The 26,912-nt window shown below is 44.8% G+C and overlaps 1 protein-coding gene and 1 pseudogene across 2 annotated transcripts in view; one reads left to right on the forward strand and one right to left on the reverse strand.

Annotated features, from left to right (window-relative positions):
• Positions 1-8,302: 8,302 nt before the first annotated feature.
• The window catches only part of NID1 (nidogen 1), a 97,884-nt gene continuing 79,274 nt past the window's right edge, over positions 8,303-26,912 (forward strand). The window contains exon 1 of one of the 2 annotated variants that reach the window (XM_070364769.1): positions 8,303-8,674. In XM_070364769.1, coding sequence (XP_070220870.1) covers positions 8,450-8,674 — 225 coding nt within the window. In that variant the 5' untranslated portion in view covers positions 8,303-8,449. The remainder of the gene's footprint in view (positions 8,675-26,912) is intronic. The other variant, XM_005905645.3, reaches the window with a different exon arrangement.
• On the reverse strand, positions 11,445-16,574 carry LOC138986062 (charged multivesicular body protein 1B2-like; annotated as a pseudogene).

Here is a 26,912-nt window from a genome sequence, read left to right on the forward strand (position 1 = left end):
ACTCTCACATCCACACACGACTACTGGAAAAACCATAGCTTTGACTAGGTGGACCTTTGTCAGCAAAGGAGTAGTCTCAGACTGGCTTAAAAAATGTTTACACAAACACTTGAATATCATTACAGGAGTAGAAAGAGTATCCTGCTTGCCGTTAGAAGAAGACCACATTCTTTAACCTCAGCTATAACATTTATTAGCTATTGAGACCTTGGGCAACCATTTAAACTGGAAATGGCAATCCACTCCAGTGTTCTTGCCTGGAGAATCCCAGGGACGGGAGAGCCTGGTGGGCTGCTGTCTATGGGGTCGCACAGAGTCGGACATGACTGAAGTGACTTAGCAGTAGCAGTTTCCTCACCAGTAAAATGAAGACTATCATAGCCTCTTACAAGGCTGCTGTAATAGTTAGTGCATGCTCAGTCACTCAGTCGTGTCCAGCTCTATGGGACCCTCATGGACTGTAGCCCACCAGGCTCCTCTGTCCATGGAATTTTCCAGGCAAGAATACTGGAGAAGGTTGCCATTTCCTACACCAGGGAATCTTCCCAACCCAGGGCTTGAACCTGAGTCTCCTGTGCCTCCTGCATTGTCAGGCCAGTTCTTTACCACTGGGCCACCTGGGAAGCCCTGTGATACATATGAGGTTGGTCAGAAAGTTCATTCAGATTTTGCATAAGATCGTACAGAAAAAGCTGATTGAACTTTTTGGCCAACCTGAGTACTTTGTGAATGGCACAGATGTAACCATCCTCTTTGACCACCAGGCGGTGAGTCAGCTGGTCCCCAACCTGGACCCATTTTCTTGGGCTTGAGGAGGATCAAGGGAGCAGGAGAAGGCAGGGAGGACCATCAGACTCAGTACAGGTCTCACACCTGTGACAGGAGATGGGGGAAGTGAGAGGATGGGTGGGAAGACACTCAGGCTGTGGCATGACTCTTGCCCATGTCACCCGAAGGGAGTAACTGCATCCTGCAGGAGGGGGGCTGCACATGGAACTCAAGAAAGTGGGGCCACGGCCTGATATGGCAGTGGGTGCAGGAGGCCTGCAACCAGTGCTGTCAGTCAACTGTCCTCGCTGATTCAGATCAGAGCAGCACAGCTCCATGGCTACCACAACCCCCTGTTCCTTTCTCCCCTGCTTGAGTTCATCTCCATAATGGATTGATATCTTTCCATTGTCCCAGACACTCTCATTTTCATGACATCTCTTCACTAGTTCCATTTAAAGCTTACTGATAGAGTAATCTTCTCAGAGGACAACTCCGCTTATATCACCACTCAGATACTATCAGTGGCTCCTCATTGCCTGAAAATATACCCCCATCCCTGACCTGTGTGATAAGCTGGGCCAGGCCTGCTCTTCCAGCCTCTTGACGCCCTAGACTGACCTTTCTTATCTATTGACTGATCATCATGATGTAACTGCAATGTAATTGTTCCTAGGGTTGTTATTTAACCCACAGAAAACACAAAAAGTTGGTTCTGGTTATGCAGTGAGAAATTGCACTTGGATTTTATCTTCAGGGAACGTGGGCTTGCTTTTGCAACCCAGTAGAGTTTCAGGAGGAGTGAATGGGTGTGTAAGAGGTTTGATAAGACCCCACTTGAGGTATTCTACAACCTGGCAGCATTTCACCTGGAGAGCTGGAAAACCACCAGCAAAAATTACCTTCTGACAGCAAAGAACTCACTAGAAAAGAAGGGTACTGAAGTCAGCCAGTGGAAGTAAGTTCGAAGAGGTACATTCGGGTCAAACTCAGCAGAACCCTGAATGTCCAGAGGGACAGCTGGGAGACCTGCCTAAAGTGAGGGTTTTGACGTAGAAGTCTTATACAAGTCAGAGCTGACTAGCACAAACACATTCCCTTTCTTAGGGAATGGCTGGCTGAGGAATTTTCTGGAATATCATTTCCCAAATCACCCCAACTGCCTCATGGAAAACCACATGGGCTGGTGGTTACTGAATTATTGTCAGGTGATGGCCAACTGTCCAAAGCCCTTACTGGGGCTCACTCAGCTCTGCCTCCTTGGCCCAATCGCTATTCTTTGAACAGAGGGAGTCCGTTGTTGTTCAGGAACTTGAAATCTGCAGTCCCTGGTGCCCCAGTGCAGCCGTGCCCAGACATTCAATTGGAAATCTCCTTCACCCTGCACCACTACAGCTTACTCCCTCACTTCCTCAGACCTCTACTCCAAAAACAGATCCTTGAATATGGCTTCCCTGATCACCCCAAATCAAACTATCTCTCACACCCACCTGTGTAAATTCTTTTTTAAGAATTGGAGCATAATTGCTTTACAATGTTGTGTTAGTTCCTGCTGTACAATGAAGTGAATCCTCTATGTGTATACATATATCCCCTCCCTCATGGACCTCCCTCCCAAACTTCCATCCCACCCATCTAGGACATCACAAAGCACTGAGCTAGGCTTCCTGTGACTGTGGCTCAGACCATGAACTCCTTATTGCAAAATTCAGACTTAACTTGAAGAAAGTAGGGAAAACCACTAGACCATTCAGGTATGACCTAAATCAAATCCCATACGAGTATACGTGGAAGTGACAAATAGATTCAAGTGATTAGATCTGATAGACAAAGTGCCTGAAGAACTATGGACAGAGGTTCATGACATTGTACAGGAGGCAGTGGTCAAGACCATCCCCAAGAAAAAGAAATGCAAAAAGGCAAAATGGTTGTCTGAGAAAGACTCACAAATAGCTAAGAAAAGAAAAGACATGAAAGGCAAAGGAGAAAAGGAAAGATATATCCATTTGAATGCAGAGTTCCAAAGAATAGCAAGGAGAGATAAGAAAGCCTTCCTCAGTGATCAATGCAAAGAAATAAAGGAAAACAACAGAATGAGAAAGACTAGAGATCTCTTCAAGAAAATTGGAGATACCAAGGGAACATTTCATGCAAAGATGGGCACAAGAAAGGACAGACATGGTATGGACCTAACAGAAGCAGGAGATATTAAGAAGAGGTGGCAAGAATACATAGAAGAACTATACAAAAAAGATCATCATGACCCAGATAACCACGATGGTGTGATCACTCACCTAGAGCCAGACATCCTGGAATGTGAAGTCAAGTGGGCCTTCGGAAGCATCACTGTGACCAAAGCTAGTGGTAGTGATAGAATTCCAGTTGAGCTATTTCAAATCCTGAAAGATGATGCTGTGAAAGTGCTGCACTCAATATGCCAGCAAATCTGGAAAACTCAGCAGTGGCCACAGCACTGGAAAAGGTCAGTTTTCATTCCAATCTCAAAGGCAATGCCAAAGAATGTTCAAACTACCGCACAATTGTATTCATCTCATATGCAAGCAAAGTAATGCTCAAAATTCTCCAAGCCAGGCTTCAACAGAATGTGAACTGTGAACTTCCAGATGTTCAAGCTGGATTTAGAAAAGGCAGAGGAACCAGAGATCAAATTGCCAACATAGAGAAAGCAAGAGAGTTCCAGAAAAACATCTACTTCTGCATTATTGACTATGTCAAAGCCTTTGACTGTATGGATCACAACAAACTATGGAAAATTCTTATAATAGAGATGGGAATACCAGACCACCTGACCTGCCTCCTGAGAAATTTGCAGGTCAAGAAGCAACAGATAGAACTGGACATGGAACAACAGACTGGTTCCAACTTGGGAAAGGAGTATATCAATGCTGCATATTGTCACCTTGCTTATTTAACTTATATGCAGAGTACATCATGCAAAATGCCAGGCTGGATGAAACACAAGCTGGAATCAAGATTGCCGGGAGAAATATCAATAACCTCAGATATGCCACTACTGAGCCCATGTACCACAGCTACTGAAGCCCGCACGCCCTGGAGCCCATGCTCCCCAACAAGAGAGGCCACTGCGATGAGAAGCCCACACACTGCAACTAGAGAAAAGTTCACATAGCAACAAAGACACAGCACAGCCCAAAAGTCAATTTTTGTTGTTGTTCAGCTGCTAAGTCATGCCTGACTTTTTGCTACCCCATGGACTGCAGCACGCCAGGCTTCCTTGTCTTTCATTATCTACTGGAATTTACTCAAATTCATGTCCATTGAGTTGGTGATGCTATCTATCTCATCCTCTGCTGCCCTTTTAAAAGAATATAATATATGCAAGGGTTTACATTTCCAGCTGTAGGAAAAAACTGGTGTAATCATGTAACTGTGAGTGCATATATGAGATGGTTGGATGGCATCACCAACTTGATGGACATGAGTTTGAGCAAGCTCCAGGAGTTGGTGATGGACAAGGAAGTCTGGCATGCTACAGAACACAGAGTCAGACACAACTGAGCAACTGAACTGAACTGAATGCTACTGCAGATATCAAATGACTCTTAAAAGTACTAGGGAATTCTGAAACTGTTGACTTTTATTAAAGGTTGCATACAGTGTTGGGTTAGGTTCCGTGAACTTTGGAAAAGAAAAGAACACATGATCCTCACTCCAAGAAGCTTATATTGGGAAAGAAAAAACACAAAAAACAACTAGAAACATGTAGGTGTTAAAAACACTTAGATAATGACTAGAGCAAAGTATGAAATTAAATATTCTATGATGTAGATTGTGATTACACCCTAGATGTATTTGAAACTATACATTCTAAAGTGGCTGGCACTCAGCCCATATTCTTCTAATGGGAGGCAGAGCATAGATGTCACGTTCCCCCAGCCCACGAAATGTGCAGTGAGTGCAAGGCTATAAAGAGGAAATGACAGACAGTTTACAGTATACCCCAGATTTATGAAGCAAGATGATACTAATGACATTAGGGAACAGACACATATGTAAATAGGCTTCCCAGGTGGCGCTACTGGTAAAGAACCTGCCTGCCAATGCAGAAGAAGTAAGGCGTAAGAGGGTTCAGTCCCTGGGTCAGGAAGACCCTCTGGAGGAGGGCATGGCAACCCACTCCAGTATTCTTGCCTAGAGAATCCCATGGACAAAGGAACCTGGCAGGCTACACTACATAAGGTTATATAGAATTGGACACAACTGACACGACTTAGCGCACACTTAGCAAGCATACATAAATAGAGCGTGAACACTGTGTATAATAAACAAGGGAGCAAATATATTTTGCAGATGGAAATTGAGGATGAAAGCTCTCCATCTACAGATAAGCAGGAAGGTGTGGTAGAAATATCAGCTTTGGTTTCAGATACACTGGGATTCAAACCCGGCTCTTCCACTAACTGTGTGAAACTGGGCATGAAGGAGTCTTTGGGGCCTAGAAAAGAAAACAACAGTTTCAAAGGCCCTCGTTGAATCATCTAACTTTGGAGAAAACAAAACAGAACTTTAGGTCCCGCCCTGATGCTCTAGGCTGGTTGCATCTATCTGAGACTTATCACCGCCTGTCCGGAAACCTTCCACCCCCTACACCTGTCCAGAAGACTTATCACCCCCTGCCCAACTACAAATGCCATCTCAACTAAAGTATACCCAAAACATCCCGCCTGATTAACGTTTCTCTTATCGATTACACAAACCTCCCTATAAATATGGAGCCTCCCTGATCCCTCTGCGCACTCAGCCTGGTCCTTTGTGCTCAGCCTGGTCCTCTGGCCGACTGTTGCCCCTCCTTGTCTGAATAAAGGTAACCTACTTCTGTTGAGGTCATCTTTCCTCTTTCTGCCTCAGCCTGAGCTATACCTTACAGAGCACATTAACTTTTGCAGATCTCATTTCCCCTGCATCTACTATAAAACTACTAGCTTGCACAGTTGTTTTTAGTATTAAATCTGATGCTCCATAAAGCATCTAGCAAAAGCAGGCATTCAACGAGGGGTGTCTGCTGTTGCTTTCTATCTGTTAAACATCCCACGGTGTTAAAGGTGTGTCTGTCTTTCCCAACAGACTATGAGCTGCTTGCAAAAGGGATTATGAGTTAACAGTCTTTGTATTTAGAATTCCTAGTACAGTGTCTGACTCCAAATGGATTCTTAGTAATTGCGGAAATAATAAAAATCATGAAAAATATACATTTAGATAATGATGGCTTAATATTAACTGAGTACTTCCTTTATGCTCCAATTTGGTGCTAGGAGCATTTTGTGGATCATCTTGGGTAATTCCCATAACAATTCTTTGATTGTAGGTATGAACATTCCATGCAAATGAGAAGGATATAGAAACCTGCCCAAGTTAACAGGGATAGTAAATGGCAGAGCCTCAGACAGACTGGACTCCAAGCTACCCTGAACTGGCAGAGAGGAGAATGGTTCTTGCTTCTGTGTTAGCGAAGGAGATTTCCATGGACCAATGGGAATTTCAGAAGCTGTCTGAGTACTAAAAAGGCAGAGAATTCAGGAGAAGGGGTGAGATCATTCCAGGGGCAGGCTGAGGCTTCAGAGCCGGCAGTGATGTGAGATAAAAGGTGTGGGGAGGAAGTTTGGAAGGGGAAAATCTGAAGGGCAGGCGGGATGAGGCTGGCCGGGCACACACTGGGAAATTTGAGGCCATTCAGGTGAGCACAGAGGAGGAAGATGAGTCTCCCAGAGACCAAAAGCACCGAAATGGGTGGTGCAGCAGCTGAGGCCACTATGGATAGCATGGGATAGAGTCAGAGGGCTTCCGGGGCAGGACAGAGGCTCCAGGGTACTGCATTTCTGGGAAGGAATTGAAGGAAAAGCCACTAAATTTGGGAACAGATTGCAGGCTGTGTTAATCACTCTTTAGCATCAAGGGAAACAATTGTGGCAATAATGGTTCCACTTAACGTTGTGGTTAAGAGGTCCCTGGAATCGGACCACCCTGGGTCCCCATACAGGCTTCCAGATGTGTAACTCTGGCAAAGTGATTTAAACCTCTCTGGCTCTCTCTGTCCATCTTCTGTATGTGGAGGTGCTTTCTGTCTCCTTGGGTTATTGTGATTGCAAAACAAGGGTGTATTTCATTGACTTTCCTTGTAGTTTCTACTGGTTCAGGACTCATGTTCCCTAAATGTGATACAGAATTCGCTGTTTTTTGGGAGAATTCTCCCAGACTGGGTCCCAGGTCCTTAATTTTAGCTGGCAACAGGGCTGGGGGGGTGGGGGTGGGCGAGGAAGGATTGATACCCTGTTGACCTCTCCAGGTTAACAAGTCTGACATCAAACAAATGGAACTCCCAAAGTCCCAGCTCCCATCCCCTGACTTCAAAAGGCAGCAGAGGTTTGCAATGCTCTAGGCAAAGAGTCAAACACAACTGAGCGACTAAACTGAACTGAACTGAATTGAGACTCAAAACTTTCCACTCAAGTTAAACGTTTCTCCCCTCTCCCTTCCCATATCAAATTTATAATCAGGTTTTATTCCTTCTTTCATTGTAATGCCTTTTAAATTCATTTTTTCCTCAACTTCCACTTTTTTTTCTCATCCTTTTTTTATTTTTCCTGTCAATGATCCTTGGATGACCCCTGCGTCTCTTCTTTCAACCCAGGGCCAAATTAATGATCAAGGGATTATTTAGGATACAATTTACACCGTTCTATCTCCCTTTGTCAAAAACTCTAAATAGTTCTTCTGTAGATGTTAGAGAGAGTTCAAATTCCTAGCTTTGGTATTAAAGGTTTTACTAGGCATAGGATTCCTTTCCTGGGGGAACGGCACCAACTCCAGCTTCTAGAACGTACCTTCTCCAGTCCCCTGGGTGAAATTTTATCTTTTCCGGAAGACCTGATTTGATTTCCATAACCCCAGAGACGCTATCCTTGACCAATTATTCCAGTCCTGATGTCCTTCATCACTTGGGGGCCTTAGCCTGCCTGAATGATGTTCTACACTCATGACTTTGACTCTGGAGGTTGGACCGGATTTTTGGCCCAACTTTCCATTACGAAGCACAGGATCCCACACTCACTGTTAAGTTGAAAGAATGGATGTTTGAGTCAATAGCCGTGGTCCTGGCCGGATCCCTTCTTGTTAATCCTCAGCATCTAGTACCCCCTCTTCCTACCAGTCTGACCATGTGAGTCCGACCTCCGGACGCCACCAAACAGCTTTGGGGTGGACTGTGTCCGAACGCGGGGTAGTTCCACGTCCCCGGATCTCTACGACTTAGCCCTGGGCCAAGGACAATGGTGCAAAGCCTGGCACTCTATTCCTACCTCCCGCAGGGGCCGTTCGGTCGGAACTGGGTTGGTTTTGGGAATCGCGGCCTCTAGCGCCCATTACCCGGCGGGGAACGAGGGCGACCGGACCCGAACGGCTGGGGGATTCGGTGTCGCCCCTCGCCCTCCCCCTCGCGGCCATTGGGCAGCCTCCGCGGACGGGGCGGGGCGGGGCAGGGCCCTCCCCATCTCCCCTCGGTTCCCCTCCCCTATTTCCCGGTGTGGGAACCTCGCGAGGCGGGAGGCGCGGAGGGGCTGCAGAGGGGCGTCCGGTTACATCTCCGCCTTCCTCACCCTCCGGCCGCAGAGCTCCTCGGTTTGTGGGACGGCGCTCCGGGAACATGTTGGCCACGGTCCGCCGGAGCGGAGCTGCGTGGACGCGGGCGCTGCTGCTGCAGCTGCTGTTAGCGGGGCCTGGGGGCTGCTTGAGCCGCCAGGAGCTCTTTCCTTTCGGCCCCGAACATGGGGACTTGGAGCTGGAGGCCGGGGACGACCTCGTCTCTCCAGCCCTGGAGCTGAGCACTGCGCTCCACTTCTTCGACAGATCCGATATCGACTCGGTCTACGTGAGTGCGACCCCGGGCGGGAGGTGGGGGCACTTGGGCGAGAGGCCGCGAGGGGCTGAGGCGGCGTCTGAAGGAAGGCCCGGGCGGGCCGGGGGCGCCCGCGGAGCCGGACGGACCGGAGCGTCGTGGGCGGGCACCCGCACCCGGTGGCCGCCGGGGCGCGGGGTGCGGCGCTCCGTCTCCAAACCCAAGTGGGCTCCCGCCTCCGCCCGGCCAGCCGACCTCCCCGCCGCCTGGTCACGGTCGCTCGAGGAGGGTCACTGGGTTCTGGGGAGTTCGCCCCGTCTGCGCCGCCCCGCGCGCGCAGTGCCAGGCTCCGGACTCTGTGACCCGGGACCCCGGGACCCGGGCGGAGTTTCCTCTCCCGCGGCAGTGGGCCGGGAAGTCTGTCCGCATCTAGCCATTGTCCCCTGCTTTTGGGGGACAGGACCCGGTCCGCTTGGGACCAGGCGCCGGACGAAGGCCAGAGTTGGGTAGCGGCCGTCTCGCGGGCCCCGGGATTACTGTAGGTGCCGGGGCAGAAAAAGACCGCCAAGCCCAGCTCTCGGCCCCGGGAATGCAGTCGACAGCTCCTGCATTTGTGTGTGCGGATTCCGGATACATCTTGGCAATGATTCTGCTCTGTGTCCAGAGTTCAGGGCTGGGAAAGCAGAGTGCCTCGGTGATCCAATTTCCTGTAGCCGACCATTGTCACCATGGGGGGTGGGGAGCCAGATGGGGAGAGGGACAGGGAGGGACCTTTGGCTCTCTGGAGCGTTCTCCGGACTGGCTGGGCGCGGGGACGCTGTCAACTTGGTAAAGTCCTTTCGTGCCGCCTCCTGTCGCTGCCGCGCACCATGTGGATTTCATATAAAGCTGTGTGCATTCCAGAAGAGGGGCGGGGGAACAGCTCCAACAGCGGCTGGAGCCTGTCCTGCCCCTGAAATGGCTCTGCTGGTCTGATCCCGGCAGACTGCGCCCGGGACAACACCCACGTGGAGCTTGTCGGCTTTGCAGAAAAAGAATGAGTCCTTGAAGTCTCCACCCACAGAGGGTGTCCCCTTGCTATCCCCACCGCCCTGAACTCCTTGGGCAGTCTCCTGTAGCCTAGAAAACTCCCTCTTAGGTTTTTAAATGTGCAAGATAAAATCCATAGGATTGTCAAGGAAATCAATTTCTGTTGAAATACGTGTTAAAATATTTTTTAAAAAATTGTTTGAAGTAATATATGTCATTTAAAAAAAAAGAATTATATTAAATAACAAGGTGAAGCAGTGGCTCCATTGTATGGTCAGCTAATGACTGAACTTTAAAGGTCATGGGACTGTAAACAGTATTCAGAGACACCTACTATACACCTACACCTTCTATAATGACTATATAGTGATAGGAGCATATCTGTGACTTCTGTTAGTGGCATAGTCATTAAGTGCTAATACAATTGTTACCTACACTTACAATGGAAGGAAATGCTAAATTTGGGTTATGGGCTACTGAAAATTAAGATGAAGTTTATTTTTCTAAGTTAACAGACCCATGAGTTCTATGGGGGGTAGGTGGTCATTGGATCCTAAGCTCAGAACCTCTATGTTAAATTAGGGCTCTTCTCCTCTCCTTTACTTGTGGCATCAGACTAAACACATTACATTCTGCAGACCTAGAAAATCTATTGTTGAAAAGTGATTCCTGTCAATCCACACCTTTTGAGCCTATTTGTTTGTTTATAAAAATGTTTATATATTTGGCTGCACCAGGTCTTGATTGTGGCATGCAGAGTCTTTAGTTGCAGCCTGAAGTATCTTTTGTTTTTCTTTTTAAGTTGGGGCTTTGGAACCCTTAGTTGTGGCATATGGAATCTAGTTCTCTGACCAGGGATCGAACCCTAGCTCTCTGCATTGGGAGCATGGAGTATTAGCCCCTGGACCACCAGGGAAGTCCCCTGAGCCTATTTGGGGTTTTAATCTACATATCAAGGAGAAAGACTCCCAGAGCTCTCTGCACATCTTAACTTCTGTGCTACAGGTTCAGTTCCCAGGAAGGACCCTGAGATAGAGATTGTAAGTGAAAGCGTTAGTCACTTAGTCATGTTGGACTCTTTGCAACCCCATGGACTGTAGCTGGGCAGGCTCCTCTGTCCATGGGACTCTCCAGGAAGAATATTGGAGTGGGTTGCCAGTCCCTTCTCCAGGGGATCTTCCCGACCCCGTCCGTGATCAAACCCAGGTCTCCCAAATTGCATGCCGATTTTTTACTGTCTGAGCCACCAGGGAAGCCCTGAGATAGAGATTAGCAGGCAGGTTATTTCATTAGGGAGAGCTCCTCAGATCCACCCCTGTGGAAAGGAGGGCCGTGAAGTAGCTGAGCTGCAATGCAGGTCAGCAAGATGCCTGCCACCCCTCTGGGAGCTCTCAAGGTGGGATAAGACTTTCAGAGCTCTCAAGTCTCCTGAGAAGGTGATCAGTGATTAGATTAGGGCTGCCCTGGAAGGAAATGGCAACCCACTCCAGTGTTCTTGCCTGGAGAATCCCAGGGATGGCGGAGCCTGGTGGGCTGCCGTCTGTGGGATCGCACAGAGTTGGACACGACTGAAGCGACTTAGCAGCAGCAGCAGCAGCAGCCCTGGAAGGAGTTATGACCCTTGGGTGAGGCAGTTTTTTCCATGGAAACAAGAGGCACTATCAAAGAGGAGGGCTGTGGGCTGCATTCCTGGGAGCTGAAGGGGGATCTGGTGCCATGTCACAGCGTCCACCACTATCTGTTGTGTAGATGCTCTTTTAGCTGGTGGAAACCCTTACAGGGCTCTGAATGAAAAAGTGAATTGACAGGGAGTGTGAGTATGAACTAGATGGTCTGTACTGTTCTGGGCACTAGATTAGGAAAAAGAAAGGAAAGCCATCGAAATGGAAAACAGTTACTGGGTGAGTATATTTACATGTGTCAGGGTCTAGCTAGTCTTACATTATTTAATCCTCACAGCAACTTGCCCCTCTTTTTTCAGATGAAGAAATAATAATTAGTAATTACTCAAGGCCATCAGATCAGATCAGATCAGTCGCTCAGTTGTGTACGACTCTTTGCAACCCCATGAATCGCAGCATGCCAGGCCTCCCTGTCCAACACCAACTCCCGGAGTTCACTGAGACTCACGTCCATTGAGTCAGTGATGCCATCCAGCCATCTCATCCTCTGACATCCCCTTCTCCTCTTGCCCCCAATCCCTCCCAGCATCAGAGTCTTTTCCAATGAGTCAACTCTTCACATGAGGTGGCCAAAGTACTGGAGTTTCAGCTTTAGCATCATTCCTTCCAAAGAAATCCCAGGGCTGATCTCCTTCAGATGAACTGGTTGGATCTCCTTGCAGTCCAAGGGACTCTCAAGAGTCTTCTCCAACACCACAGTTCAAAAGCATCAATTCTTCTGTGCTCAGCTTTCTTCACAGTCCAACTCTCACATCCATACATGACCACAGGAAAAACCATAGCCTTGACTAGCCGGACCTTTGTTGGCAAAGTAATGTCTCTGCTTTTGAATATGCTATCTAGGTTGGTCATAACTTTCCTTCCAAGGAGTAAGCGTCTTTTAATTTCATGGCTGCAGTCACCATCTGCAGCGATTTTGGAGCCCAGAAAAATAAAGTCTGACACTGTTTCCACTGTTTCCCCATCTATTTCCCATGAAGTGGTGGGACCGGATGCCATGATCTTCGTTTTCTGAATGTTGAGCTTTAAGCCAACTTTTTCACTCTCCACTTTCATTTTCATCAAGAGGCTTTTGAGTTCCTCTTCACTTTCTGCCATAAGGGTGGTGTCATCTGCATAGCATCAATTAAAAATGCCCAAGCTAGGATATCAGCCCAAGTCTGTGTCTGACTCATAATGCTTTCAACATCAACCCTAAAACATGTGATGGACCAAAGGGATTGCTGTGAATTAGAGTCATGAGGGAAGATTTTACAGAGGAGATTACATTTAAGATTTGAAAGACGAGTCCAGTTTCAGTAGACGGAGGCAGAAATGGAGAGGCCAGAAATAGAAGATACTGCTGGGGCAAGTGCATGACGGTGGAACAAGCTTGGCAGGTGCTGGGAAAGTGAGGAATATGACCCCACTGGAGCAGAGTGTTTTTGTTGGAATAGGAGGATTCTTCCTGGGATAGGCAGATGGGAGTCAGAAAATAAACGTATCAGCTAGCTCTTGCTGTGTAACGAACAACCACAAAACCTCAGTGGCATGTAACAATAAGCATCTGTTGCTCATGTGTCTGGAATTAGTAGATGGTGGGTTCATATAGGGTGGCTTCAGCAGGAGCAACTGGGATGATCTGGTTCTACTCTAGGCAGGGATGTGGGAAGTGTCTGTCACTTAGCATAGCTGTTTTGCCTAATATGATAGCCGTTTAGCTATGTATAGCTATTTTAAATTAAATTGATTAAAATGAAATAATATTAAAATTTCAGCTTTTGAATCACAATAGCTGACATTGCTGCTGTTGAATGTATGCATTACCACTAAAAATGCTATTAGATGGTGATGTTTCAGAGGGCCAGCATGTTCTTTTTTCATGGGGATGTCAAAAATGTAAGAGAGTAAGTGGAACTGCGTAGTGCTTTTTCAAGTCTTCTCTTTTGGGTCACGTTTCCTAACATCTCACAGACTAAAGCAAGTCTCATGACTGAGCCATGGTGGGGCGAGGGGCCCTCTTGGTTGCCCACCTTGCTCTTGTGGGCCGTTGCATGATAAGATCTTTCTCTCCCTGTGGGATAACCTCTTATTTTTGAAGTGGCAGTCCCAGTGATGAAGCCAGTCATTCTTTGGACCCTATCCTGGATAATGAGTGGGGAGTGGGCCAGTCTGTAAATCTGCTTAGCCAGCTCTGCTGCCTTGGCCAATGCTGTGAACTCCCCCAGGCAAGAGTTCTTCAAAAACACAATGCAGTTGTGCAGAACAATCAAGACATTCACTTCTTTTGTTTGGAATCTTATTACCTCGATTTACTAAGGCTGGTTATCTCATGCTGATTGAAAGCTCTAATTGCCTGTAGGCCAATAGAAGAAATTCTAGAACGTGATTCAGTTGCATACGATATTCTTTATGTCTTGATTCATACACATGGTGAAATGAATTAGTTATTATTTAATATGTTCAGTTGGTGTGGGAAATAAAATTCTTCCTGTGATGGAAAAACAATAAAAGGATATCCTTGGAAGAAAAAAGATTGTATCCTGACTCTCCTGACTCATCTCCTCATCTTCCTTGTGTACGACTGTCTGTGTCTCTCTCACACACACACCACATCTTCCACAAATTGATTTTCATTATATCACTTACACATAGGAATCTTTCCTTAGGTAGGGTAAATTTAACTCTCCTTTTAAGACCTTCTAATATTCTTCCAACTTTTACCCTAGCTTCTATGCCAATATAGACTGCTCATTTTCTTCAAAACTTGCTTCATTCCCACCAAGGGATTACCAAGAGATTCTTGTGTGTTGTATGGGACTGTGCAAGGCGCTGGGGCTCTAAACCATGTGAAATGCAGCTTCTGAATATGACCAGATCCGTGCCCTCAAGGAAGTCCCGGTGTCAGGAGGGAGCCACAGAGGAACAGGTGGTCCCAGTGCCCTGCACTGTGAATCGTGATGAAGGAACAACACTCAACACTTGAGGAGCTCAGAGTCTCCGGACGAGCTCCACTCAACCGGGTTCAGTCCCTGACCCTAGTAGGTTTGAGCTAAGTCCTTGAAACATTGTACTGTGATCATTGCTGATCTCATCCTCTATTCTGTCTGTCCACAAACAGATGACAAAGCCCCTAAAGTTGTAGAGTGTATTTCCTTTGTTCAGTTTTTCCTTTCTTTGGGGATTGTAACCAAACTCTGTGGCTACATCTGCTTGCTCCATGGCAGCGTCTCTGGGTTGTGTTTAAAGCACTATCCTGAGGCAGTGTGCTCTAAAACTGGGCTTGCTTCTCCACTGAGAGCAGAGATCACATCTTTTTTTTTTTTTTTTTTTAAATCCAAACCTTTCTTCTATACTTCACTCTTGGTATTAGATTTTTTAATATTTATTTTTATTTATTCATTGGACTGAGCCAGCTCTTAGTTTCTGCATGCAGGATCTTTAGTTGTGGCATGCAAATGCTTAGTTGCGGCATGTGGGATCTAGTTCCCTGACCAAGGGTCAAACTTGGGCCCCCTGCATTGGGAGTGAGGAGTCTTAGCCACTGGACCACCAAGGAAGTCTGTGGTGTTCAGTTTTTTGATGTAACTTTTGAGAAACATGTTTCACGCACAACAAACCAATGCTACTCTTTCAAAGACATCAACGAAAAGATGTCCCTTGTACACATAATATACAGAACCACAAAATAAGTCAAAGTGGAAATGCCCTGCAATTTCTTAATGTGTTAGGAAGTATAGCAAAGCAAAATAAAGCATTACAGACAAATAGTGTTTAGACATTCTGGCATATATAGTGTTCTTAGTGTAATTGGAACGAAACTTTTCTGTATATACACACTAAATATTTTAGAAGCGAGTAAAGTAAACAGAAGCACCAGTTCTGTAAATTACTCTTGATCATGCAGGCAAGCAAGTCTCTTGCATAGTTCATGGTGTTTCATCGAGGCAACACTTGTGCCCACAGAACCTACTGACTCCGTGGCCGTTGGATTTGAGATCATGACCAGCTTCATCTGGCATTTCCTTTTTTTCTATTACTTAGTAAAAAAATTTTTTTATTCGGGTCTAGTTGTTTTACAACGTGGTTTTAGTTTCCACTGTACAGCAAAGTGAATTAGCTGTATGTATACATATATCTCTTTTTTGGATTCCCTCGCATTTAGGTCACCACAGAGCACTGAGTAGATTTCCCTGTGCCATACAGTAGGTTCTCATTGCTGCTGCTACTGCTAAGTCGCTTCAGTCGTGTCCGACTCTGTGTGACCCCATAGACGGCAGCCCACCAGGCTCCCCCGTCCCTGGGATTCTCCAGGCAAGAACACTGGAGTCGGTTGCCATTGCCTTCTCCAATGCATGAAAGTGAAAAGGGAAAGTGAAGTTGCTCAGTTGTGTCCGACTCTTCGCGACCGCATGGACTGCAGCCCACCAGCCTCCTCCATCCATGGGATTTTCCAGGCAAGAGTACTGGAGTAGGGTGCCATCGCCTTCTCCGAGGTACTCATTAGTTATCTGTTTGTCAGTAGTGTCATCTGCCATTCCCTGAAGCAACATACCCCCTTGGTTTTGTGGTGGTGTTAGGGTGTGGGACTACTCGTTGCGTCTTCCTTTTGTTGTGTTTGAACCTTCAGCATTTCCAGTTGGTGTTCTCATGTACCTATCATGGCAAAATCTTTTCAAGGTTCATATTCCTTAGTGTAGCATCTACAGACCCAACCAGCAGCTGTGAACTTTGTCACTTTGCTGGTAGTTTGAACTTCCCGCTGCCGCAGCAGGAAGCCCAGTGTTCCTGCTCAAGAAATTAATTGCTTGCTTGTATACCTACGGCTGATTCATGTTGATGTATGGCAGAAACCAACACAGTACTGTAAAGCAATTATCCTTCAATTAAAAATAAATAACAAAAAAGAAATTAATTGTTTGGCTCTTCTGGTGGATTGCATTTTCAGCGTGTGTTCTTGTAACTTCTGGATTGCTCTTCTGAATTGGTTTTTTAATCTTGGCCTTTCCAACCTTTTATAATTTCTCATATGTCTTGGCACTCCGATTAAGTTCTTTTTTAGCAGATTGAAAGCTGAATAGATGTTTCTCCATATTCAACATGTTCCCATGACTTTTTTGGGGGAGGCTAGAGTCTGGGTTGGATGGGAGGTTGCCTGCAACTGTCCTAGTTGTGAGTGGCTTGCAGGCCAGCCTGGCTCCGTGAGGTTGTTGTATGCCTCTTGCCATCACTCATGGACCTGCCGCACTTACTGGCACAAAGGAAGTTTACGCTTAAGTCCAAGACCACCACCCATGGTTATGCAAGTGGTTTGCAGCACAGGGCTCTGGCTGAGAGGACAGACTGGCTAAAGTCCAGCCCACAGGCCACTCACCAAGCCCTGAACCTCAGCATGGGCCTTTCCATTCAGAGAAAAGGGTGCCTGCTTCTGTTTTGCCTAAAGGCCTCCTACGGTCTAACAGTGGCCCTGGCTGGGTCACAGAATACTTAATAGAGTATTAATTTCCATCAGAAGTGAAAAGGAAATTGATGAATCATGTTGATTAACTGATTTATTATTGAGGTCCAGTCACTTCATATATCACCCGTTTACTATTCCAGACCTCTTTTTATTATTAAATGAAGAGATTTGACAAGATTATCTCTAAGGTTCATTTTATCGTGGATCTTTGATGTTCTCTGATCAAGTGACCAGATGTTGAATAGGTACCTTTACTCACTCAATAGCATCTGACTCTGAGACCCCCGTGGACTGTAGCCCACCAGGCTCCTCTGTCCATGAAATTTTCCAGGCAAGAATACTGGAGTGGGTTACCATTTCCTATTCCAGGGGATCTTCTTGACCCAAAGATCAAACCCGTGTCTCTTTTTTTTTTTTTAATTTAAAGAAATATTTTTATTTTTTTTATTTTTTTTTAATTTTTCAGCACTTTTTTTTTTTTTTTTATTTGATAAATTTAATGCCTTTTATTGCCATACCTCATTTTACTGTGCTTTGCTTTAGTGAGCTTTATAGATACATGTTTTTGTTTTTTTTTTCCTTGTTAATTTTCTGTTTAGTTGATCTATCCATAAGTGTGAGTGGGGTATTAAAGTCTCCCACTATTATTGTGTTATTGTTAATTTCTCCTTTCATACTTGTTAGGATTTGTCTTGCATACTGCAGTGCTCCCATGTTGGGTGGATATATATTTATAATTGTTATATCTTCTTCTTGGATTGATCCTTTGATCATTATGTAGTGACCTTCTTTGTCTCTTTTCACAGCCTTTGTTTTAAAGTCTAATTTATCTGATACGAGTATTGTGACTCCTGCTTTCTTTTGGTCCCAATTTGCATGGAAAATCTTTTTCCAGCCCTTCACTTTCAGTCTGTATGTGTCCCCTGTTTTGAGGTGGGTCTCTTGTAGACAACATATATGTAGGGTCTTGTTTTTGTATCCATTCAGCCAGTCTTTGTCTTTTGGTTGGGGCATTCAACCCATTTACGTTTAAGGTAATTACTAATAAGTATGATCCCGTTGCCATTTACTTTATTGTTTTGGGTTCGAGATTATACACCATTTTTGTGTTTCCTGTCTAGAGAATATCCTTTAGTATTTGTTGGAGAGCTGGTTTGGTGGTGCAGAATTCTCTCAGCTTTTGCTTGTCTGAAAAGCTTTTGATTTCTCCTTCATACTTGAATGAGATCCTTGCTGGGTACAATAATCTGGGCTGTAGGTTATTTTCTTTCCATTCCCTCCTGGCTTGAAGAGTTTCTGTTGAAAGATCAGCTGTTATCCTAATGGGAATTCCCTTGTGTGTTGTTTGTTGTTTTTCCCTTGCTGCTTTTAATATTTGTTCTTTGTGTTTGATCTTTGTTAATTTGATTAATATGTGTCTTGGGGTGTTTCTCCTTGGGTTTATCCTGTTTGGGACTCTCTGGGTTTCTTGGACTTGGGTGATTATTTCTTTCCCCATTTTAGGGAAGTTTTCAACTATTATCTCCTCAAGTATTTTCTCATGGTCTTTCTTTTTGTCTTCTTCTTCTGGAACCCCTATGATTCGAATGTTGTAGCGTTTAATATTGTCCTGGAGGTCTCTGAGATTGTCCTCATTTCTTTTAATTCGTTTTTCTTTTATCCTCTCTGATTCATTTATTTCTACCATTCTATCTTCTAATTCACTAATCCTATCTTCTGCCTCTGTTATTCTACTATTTGTTGGCTCCAGAGTGTTTTTAATTTCATTTATTGCATTATTCATTATATATTGACTCTTTTTTATTTCTTCTAGGTCCTTGTTAAACCTTTCTTGCATCTTCTCCATCCTTGTCTCCAGGCTATTTATCTGTGATTCCATTTTAATTTCAAGATTTTGGATCAATTGATCAATCAATCAAACCCGTGTCTCTTGAGTCTCCTGCGATGGCAGGTGGGTTCTTTACCACTGCACCACCTAGGAAGCCCTATTTCAGGACACTGGCTGTTTCTTATAAAATGCAGTGCAGTGTTGAAATACATCGTCTAGTCATTCAACAAATATTTACTCTGTTTCCTAACATGCCAGGACCAGTGCTAAGCTTTGGAGCTAGAGATTGAACCCAGACCAGTGTTGTTTTTGCTCTTCATAGTCTAGTGAGGAAGACAGACATTAAATCAGTAATGATACAGGTCATTGACCAATTGCCGCTATGATAAGTGCTATGAAGAAGAAGTTCATGTATTGTGGTGAAACTGAGGTAGGTGGAGGGTCAGGAGGATCTTCTCAACCTGAAACTGAAGCCTGGAAAAAGGGGGTTAGCCATGTGAAAAAGGGAAAGGTCAGGATGGTGGCTCACTACTGAGTGTAAGACCAGGAGCAGGTAGAGAGGAAGAGCTTGGCATGTCTTTGGGATGGGATGAGAGCCGATGTGAGTGAGAGTGGCGGGGCAAGAACTGGAGGAGCTACGTCAGACTTGGACACGCCAGCTCAAAGCCCTCCGAGCATTTCCTTTTGCACTTGATAGCCAGCTTCTCACCACGTGTCTGCAACTTACATGGTACAGCCGTGCTGGCTATCTGCCCTCATCCTATTACCCCGCTCTTCTCTCATGCCAGACTGATGCCTCACCAGCCACTTTTTCTTCCTTGAGTACAGCCAGCTTGTCCCACGCTGGTGTAGGCTCTTCTCTCTCCTCTGATCTCCATGTGTCTGCACCTTCCCGTCACGCAGGTCTCTGCTCACCCGCAGACCCCCGTGTGTGATGTTTTGTTGCATTGTCTTAATTTCATCCCAGCATGTATAGCCACCTAAAACTAGTTTATTTGTTCACTTGTTTGTTACTCGTCTTTTTTCATTAGACTCTGAGCCCTTTGAAGGAGGCGTAGTCTGACCTGCCTTATTCACCGCTCTCTGCCTGATACCAGGAGTAGTGTCTGGGGGACAGCAGGGCCTTTGTTATGGTTTGTTGAATGAATGAAGGAAGGAATGACTTCTAGGTATTTCTTTATTCTATAAAGCAGTGGGATGCCACTAGAGATTCTGAGTTGATGAGTGACTTGATTTAAAAAAATTTTTGTTTTATATTGGAGTATGTGTGTGTGTTAATTGCTCAGTCGTGTTAACTCTTTGCGACCCCATGGACTGTAGCCTGCCAGGTTCCTCAGTCCATGGAATTCTCTGGCAAGAGTACTGGAGTGTGTTGCCATTTCCTTCTCCAATATTGGAGTATGCTGCTGCTGCTGTTGCTAAGTCGCTTCAGTCGTGTCCGACTCTGTTCGACCCCATAGATGGCAGCCCACCAGGCTCCCCTGTCCCTGGGATTCTCCAGGCAAGAACACTGGAGTGGGTTGCCATTTCCTTCTCCAATGCAGGAAAGTGAAAAGTGAAAGTGAAGTCGCTCAGTCGTGTCCGACTCTAGCGACCCCATGGACTGCAGCCTACCAGGCTCCTCCGTCCATGGGATTTTAATTGATTTACAATGTTGCATTAATTTCAGGTATTCAAAGTGATTCAGTTATACATAATTACTGCATATATTTATTTTTCAAATTATTTTCCCATTTAGGTTATTATAGAATATTGAATAGACTTCCCTGTGTTATACAGTATCCTTGTTGATTATCAACAACAATATCCTTGTTGGTTATCTGTTTTAAATATAGCAGTGTGTAATGTCAATCCCACGATCCTAATTTATCCCCATCCCTTCCTGACATGATTTATTTTTAAAAGATTTCCATTTCCTCAACAAAAAAATGGTGTTAGAGAAAAAGGAGGGACAACTGCCTAGATTAAAAGGGTTTTAGAAACAAGTTAGTCAAATGCAAAGTGAAGACTTTGTTGAATCCTGATGGAGACAAAGTGGCCGGAAAAGACGTTTTTGAGACAAACTGCTTTTCTAGAAGAGCTACATATGGAGTTATTGATGGGTGAAATAATCTGATGCCTTGGATTTCATTTAAAATACTTCAAAAGAGGAAAAAAAAAACAAATAATGCACATATGTGGAAAAAATAGATAAAATGAGAACTAGAGCGTGTGGATACTTTTGGTGATTCTTCATTGTGTGTTTGAAATTTTTCCCTTATAAGTAATCTTATCATAAGAAGCTTTTAAAAAATTAGGCTGCCTCTGGATAGAGGATTTTGGGGGGAAGTGTGGAGGAGGAAGAGTAAAGTCCACAGCTAGAGACCTGTTGCCAGCATCCAGGGGAGGGTGTGACAGTGTCTGGACAGGGGTTGTGTGTGTAAGGAGGCTTGCTCGCATGTTATCACATCTGAGACATACAGCCGCCTTGTGAGGTCATTCGGGCAGCTGCTAGGACCAGCCCCATGTTATAGAGAGGAAAACTGACCCCTGCAGCTTGTCAAATACCTTGTCAAAATACACTCAGCTAGTGCTGAGGTGGACCTTGAACTCAGATCTTACCATTCCGAGTTCCATGGTCTTTGTACTGTGCCACCTTGGGCACTGATTTCTTCCCTTCCTTCACTGGTTTATTCATTTCACAGTGTCTGATCAGCACTGTGGTGTACAGATTTGGGGGCCAGGTGTGTGTGGCTACATCAGATGATGGGTGACACCTCATCTGGTTCTTGCTGCCATGGAACTCACTACTGACACACCACTCACACTGCATCCCAACATACACATCACAACACTCACCATTGCATTGCTTGTGAAAAAAGTTGGTTCTTAGTCCTTAAGGAGCAGGCTTATTGACTGCTTTTTCCTCAGGTAAATTTTTTTTTTTTTTTTTTTTTTTCTGGCTGTGGCATGGGGCATATGGGATCTTAGTTTCCCAACCAGTGGTTGAACCAATGCCCCATACAGTGGAAGTGCTACTTGACTGCTAGGGAAGTCCCTTTAATTTTTACTCAGAAGTGTTTTCACATGCATACAAAAAAGGGGAGAAATTAGTATCACGAACACCCATAGACACATTACATAAATGTAACCATTGTTAGCATTTTCCCTATTTAATTGATTCTTCTTTACTCATGTATCCAAAATAAATTAAAGTCAGTATGACATTTATATGCATTCCTAAAACAATAAGAGCATTTCCCTAACTAACCAGCATACTTTTATCACACTAAACAAAATCAACGTGTGTGTGTTAGTCACACAGTTGTGTCTGACTCCTTGTGATCCCATAGAGTGTAGCCTGCCAGACTTATCTGTCCATGGAATTCTCCAGGCAAGAATATTGGAATGGGTTGCCATTTTCTCCTCCAGGGTATCTTCCCGACCCAGGGATCAAACCCAGGTCTCCTGCATTGCAGGCAGATTCTTTACTGCCTGAGCCACCAAGGAAGCCCTAACAAAATCAATAATGACAAAAACAAAATCAATAATAATTTCCTATTTTCAATTTATGCCTTGTCCATATCCAATCTCTGATATCCACAAAGCTGTCTTTACAAGCTAGAATTATTCGGACTGAGGACCAAAGAATGGCAAGCGCTGCATTTGACTCTTAAGTCTCTTTTAATTTTACTGATCCTCTCCCCACTTTTGATTTATCAAGTTATTTAAGGGTCACTGCTTATTGTCCTATATAATGTCCTATTTTCTGCATTTGACTTTTTTTGTAATGTAGTCTAGCCTGTAATTGCATCTCCATAATTTCTGAAAACTGGTAATTTGGAAATATTCAGGTTAAACATTGTTTTTGTTAGAAAACGTAGAATTTTATTTTAAAATTAACTTGGGAAATAGTAAGACAGTGCAAATGGGTTAAAAAAAAACTCGCCAAAACAGTGCTAAGTTTTCTTACTAGCCTGGCCTTCAGCCCCATTGTTCTCTCCCCAGAGAATATTACTATTCATGAATTTTTTATCTCCTTGCAGAGAGATTCTCAAATGTACAAACATGTGTATGTGCACATTCCCTCTTGTTTTGTACACTTCCTTGATTTTCTAAATCACAGCTTTATGAGATATAATTTACGTACTATAAAATTTACCCCTTTACACTGTACAGTTCAATGATTTTGTATATCCCAGGGAATTGTGCAACCATCATCATGGTCTGGTGGGCTGCCGTCTGTGGTAGAGGTCGCACAGAGTCGGACACGACTGAAGTGACTTAGCAGCAGCAGCAGCATGGTCTAACTCTGGAATATTTTGCTCACACCTCACCCCACCCCAGCCCACCCCTGCCCAAACAAACCCAGTAACCTTTAGCAATCATTCCCATCTCTCCCCACCTCCCCCAGCCCCTGGAAACCACTTATCTACTGCCCGTCTCTATGGATGTGTCTGTGCTGGACTTTTCACATAAATAGAATCATACAACATGTGATCCCTTGTGACGGGCTCCTTTCACCCAGCATAACATTTTCAAGGCTCGTCCACTTTGCTGTACATATCAGTTCCTGGTTCTATGACTGAATAATATTCTGTTGTTGACTTTGTCCATCCATAAGCTCATGGATATTCAGCTTGTTTCTCCTTTCTGGCTGTTAGGAATAATGCTGTCGTGTCCAGGTTTCGTGTGGACATCTGCTTTCAGGTCTGTTAGATATACCTAGGAGTGGAATTGCTAGATCTTAGGGTAACTCTATGTTTAACATTTTGACGAACTGTCAAACCAGCTTTCAAAGAAGCTGTACCATTTAACATTCCCATCAGCAACGTATGAGGGGTCCAGTTTCTGCACATCATCCTCAACACTTGTTGTTATCTAACTTTATGATTTTAGCCATCCTAGTGGGTGTAATGTGGTATCTCATTGTGCTTTTGATTTGCATGTCCCTGATGCTAATGATGTTGAGCATATTTTCATGTCCTTATTGGCTGTTGGATATCCCTTGCTCATTTTTAATTGGTTTCATATTTTCATTGATGAGTAGGTTAAACATTTAACAAGAATATTTCATGAATGAAGCTGTGCATGTCACACTGTATAACATCAGGAGGCAAGTGATCTCTGTTAGCTGCTTGTGTTAAGGTGATGACAGCTTAGATCATGTCTGTTGGGTTACATTTTTCCCCTTGTGAGCAGAGGGCAAGCAATGGGGTGATACTTTGACTTTACACAGCTGTCCTCTTGCCCACCAACCTTTCACTTAATGTCTCTGGCAACTATTGATACTCTTTGCCTAAATCAGTTACTAAATTAAGGGTTGCAAAATGGTGTTCTACTTTGTCTTGCTGTTGGCTTGTTGCCTTTGCTGGTTGGTTTCTAGCATTCTTTCAGTTAATACATTATTAGCTGGCTTCACATGTGAAGTGAGTGAAGTGAAAGTCCTTCATCAAATGGGGCTTTGGGGCTATACTGACATGGTTCATTCTGGAAAGGCAGATGAGTGCTTAATTCTTTCCTTGTGATATTTGATGTTCAAATTAAGGGGTTGATATAATCCAAATTCAGGGAGTCCTGGTGCCCTAGTCAGCACAGGTAAACTTCTGATTTCTCCATCAGAGGTGTTAGAGAGGCAGGCTTCTCCCCAGAGACTGCCGGTTTGGACTAGGTCCTTCTCTTCCCTTCCCTGATCACCTACTGTTCTGGAATGCAGAAGGACAGTTCTACCTCTTCTGTGATAGACACATCAGAAGTTAAAATTTAAAGACTCTCAACCACTTCTCAGTGTCTCAATAGTAATTCCCTGCATAAGAAATGGCTAACTGATCCAGAGCCTCTCATTAGGCATTAGCTGGATTAAGTTTAGAACATTGGCTCATCTTTTAACTATTACCCCTAGGTTGCCCCTTGTTCTTAATCTGCTAATCCTTTTGTTTCTGTTTCTAATTCAAGCCAGAGTCATTTCCCTGGATCAGTGGGGTTAAGAGAAAACATTTGCAATTTAGACTCAAGAGTTTTGTTCTGGCACTTTTGCTGTAGCCACGCGTTCTGGGAAACAAACTCACTCAGAAGGACAGTGCACATAGTGGGGTGCAGCTTATTCCACCGGCGGGCCCAAGGCAGAGTCTCCTCTTAGCCAAGGACCCTAACCAGTTTTTCTGAAAACCTTATATACCCTAAGTGTACGGGCCCAAACCCACCTCCCCAAATTCCCTGAAACTAGTCTGAACAAAGGAAAAGAAAGATACAAAATCAAAGTTAACCTGTGATTCATATACCTTAAGCCTAGGTAGTTAACAGTGGACAGTTATCAATAGGCCTGTGGTCATACCCCAATAAGCATAATAGAATTTATGATTCTATTCGGTTACACAGATAATTAGGGTACTCTTTTAGGCAATGGAGAGTCTAGGTACAAGCCTTGGGGCTCTTCCATTCAGGGGGCCTGGTTTTCCAGTTGGTATGTCGTTTCCAAAGATACTGGGCATAGGGCTCCAAGTCCACAGTCTCGCCCAAGATAGAGTCCTGCTTTCAAGATGGAGCCTGTTCTGTCTGTTTCCTCCTTCACTCCCCTCTCTTGGTGCTCATAACTCATAGTATGAGCATCACTCATAGGGATATATTGCGCCTGACTCTCTGACCTCCAGTTTGGGAGAACAACAACCTTTGGGTTACAAGTTCATAACACATTGTAAAATAAAGGGTCCACAAAGCAGAACTATCAAGGCAACTATGACAATGCTAAATATAGTTTTCCACTAATCATCCTTCACCCAGATAGGACCAAAGTCCAAAAAGAAAGATTATCATCAGACATAACTTTTACCTGACCTTTCATGTCATCTGCTGCTGCTGCTACTGCTGTCACTTCAGTCGTGTCCGACTCATGTCATCTAGGGTGGTTGATATATAGCCGGATAAATCAGGAATATATACACAACATTCAACTTTAATTAAAGCACAGGTCCCTCTTTCTACTGAAACTATGGTTAGTCTCAAGATGATACCAGCAAGTCCTTGTAGCAGCAGTTGATTGTAGAGCTTCACCTCTTGTTCTTCTTTAGGATGACCTTGGTTTCACAGGGGTCAGTGGGGTCCTGTTGTGTAGTCCGCTCGGCGTCGTCCGGGTCTGCGTGGTATGCTCTTTTCACCCTCATGTGGTGGATCCAGGGAGTGACACCTGCAACTTTAACTGCCGTAGGGCTGGTTAGAGCAACAGTGTATGGACCCTTCCAATGTGGGGCCAAGGAGTCGTGTTTCCAGTCCTTGATCACACCTGATCCCCGGGCACAAATTCGTGAATCCGTTCCCCAAGGGGGAATGGCACCCTTTCTTGTACAAACTTAGTTACCTGATTTATTACCTTACCCAGTTGTTCCATCTGCTGTGAAATCTCATCTCCCCTTACCTGAGGCAAATTTGTTGACACCTGTTTTATTATGGGAGAGGGCCTCCCATACACAATTTTGTACGGAGAAGAGCCATGGGACTGTGGGGTCATCATGAGTCTGAGCAGAACCATCAGAAACAAGTCCACCCAGGAACCGTCAGTCTCTAAGATCCACTTAGAGACTGTCTCTTTAAGTGTCCAGTTGGTTCCTTCCACCATCCCAGAACTCTGGGACCTATATGCTGTATGTAATTTCCACTTGATATTTAAAGTTTTGCTTACTCGTTATACTAAATCAGCTACGAAAGCCGGGCCATTGTCTGATCCAATGCTGGTAGGAAATCCAAATCTGGGAACTATCTCCCTGAGCAGGCACCAGGCTACTTGTGATGCTCTTTCAGTCCGGGTAGGAGAAGCTTCTACTCATCCCAAGAACGTACATACTATGACCAGCAGGTAATGGTGGTGTCGGTGAGGTTTCATTTCAGTGAAGTCCACTTCCAGGTATTCAAAGGGCAGCGAGTCTCTTACCTGAATCCCTGGAGGTTTCTGTCTGTGCCGAGAGGCAGCATTGACCTGTGAGCAGGCAGGGCAATTTTGAGATTCTGTCCTGCCTAGGGAAGAGAGGCGCGAAACCAAGAAATATTTTCAGATTAGCTCTTCCAGTTTATCATGGCCTAGATGGGTTGCTTGGTGCGTTTGGCTTACAGAGTGGGTGCCAGCTCCTCCGGTACTAATAATTTGCCACTTGGCAATTTTCACCATCCCTTTTCAGTCTTGATGGCCCCTCTGCCTTGGCTAGTTGGTTTTGGGCTCCAGTGTATTTTGGAGAGTCTAACGTTAGCTCAGGTAGCTCCGCCAATATGAGAGCTTTAACAGGGGCTTCACTTGTCACCCCCAAGCCCTCAGCCGCTTGTTTA

The sequence above is a fragment of the Bos mutus genome, chromosome 28, assembly GCF_027580195.1.
Source record: "Bos mutus isolate GX-2022 chromosome 28, NWIPB_WYAK_1.1, whole genome shotgun sequence".
Classification (NCBI taxonomy): Eukaryota; Metazoa; Chordata; class Mammalia; order Artiodactyla; family Bovidae; genus Bos; species Bos mutus.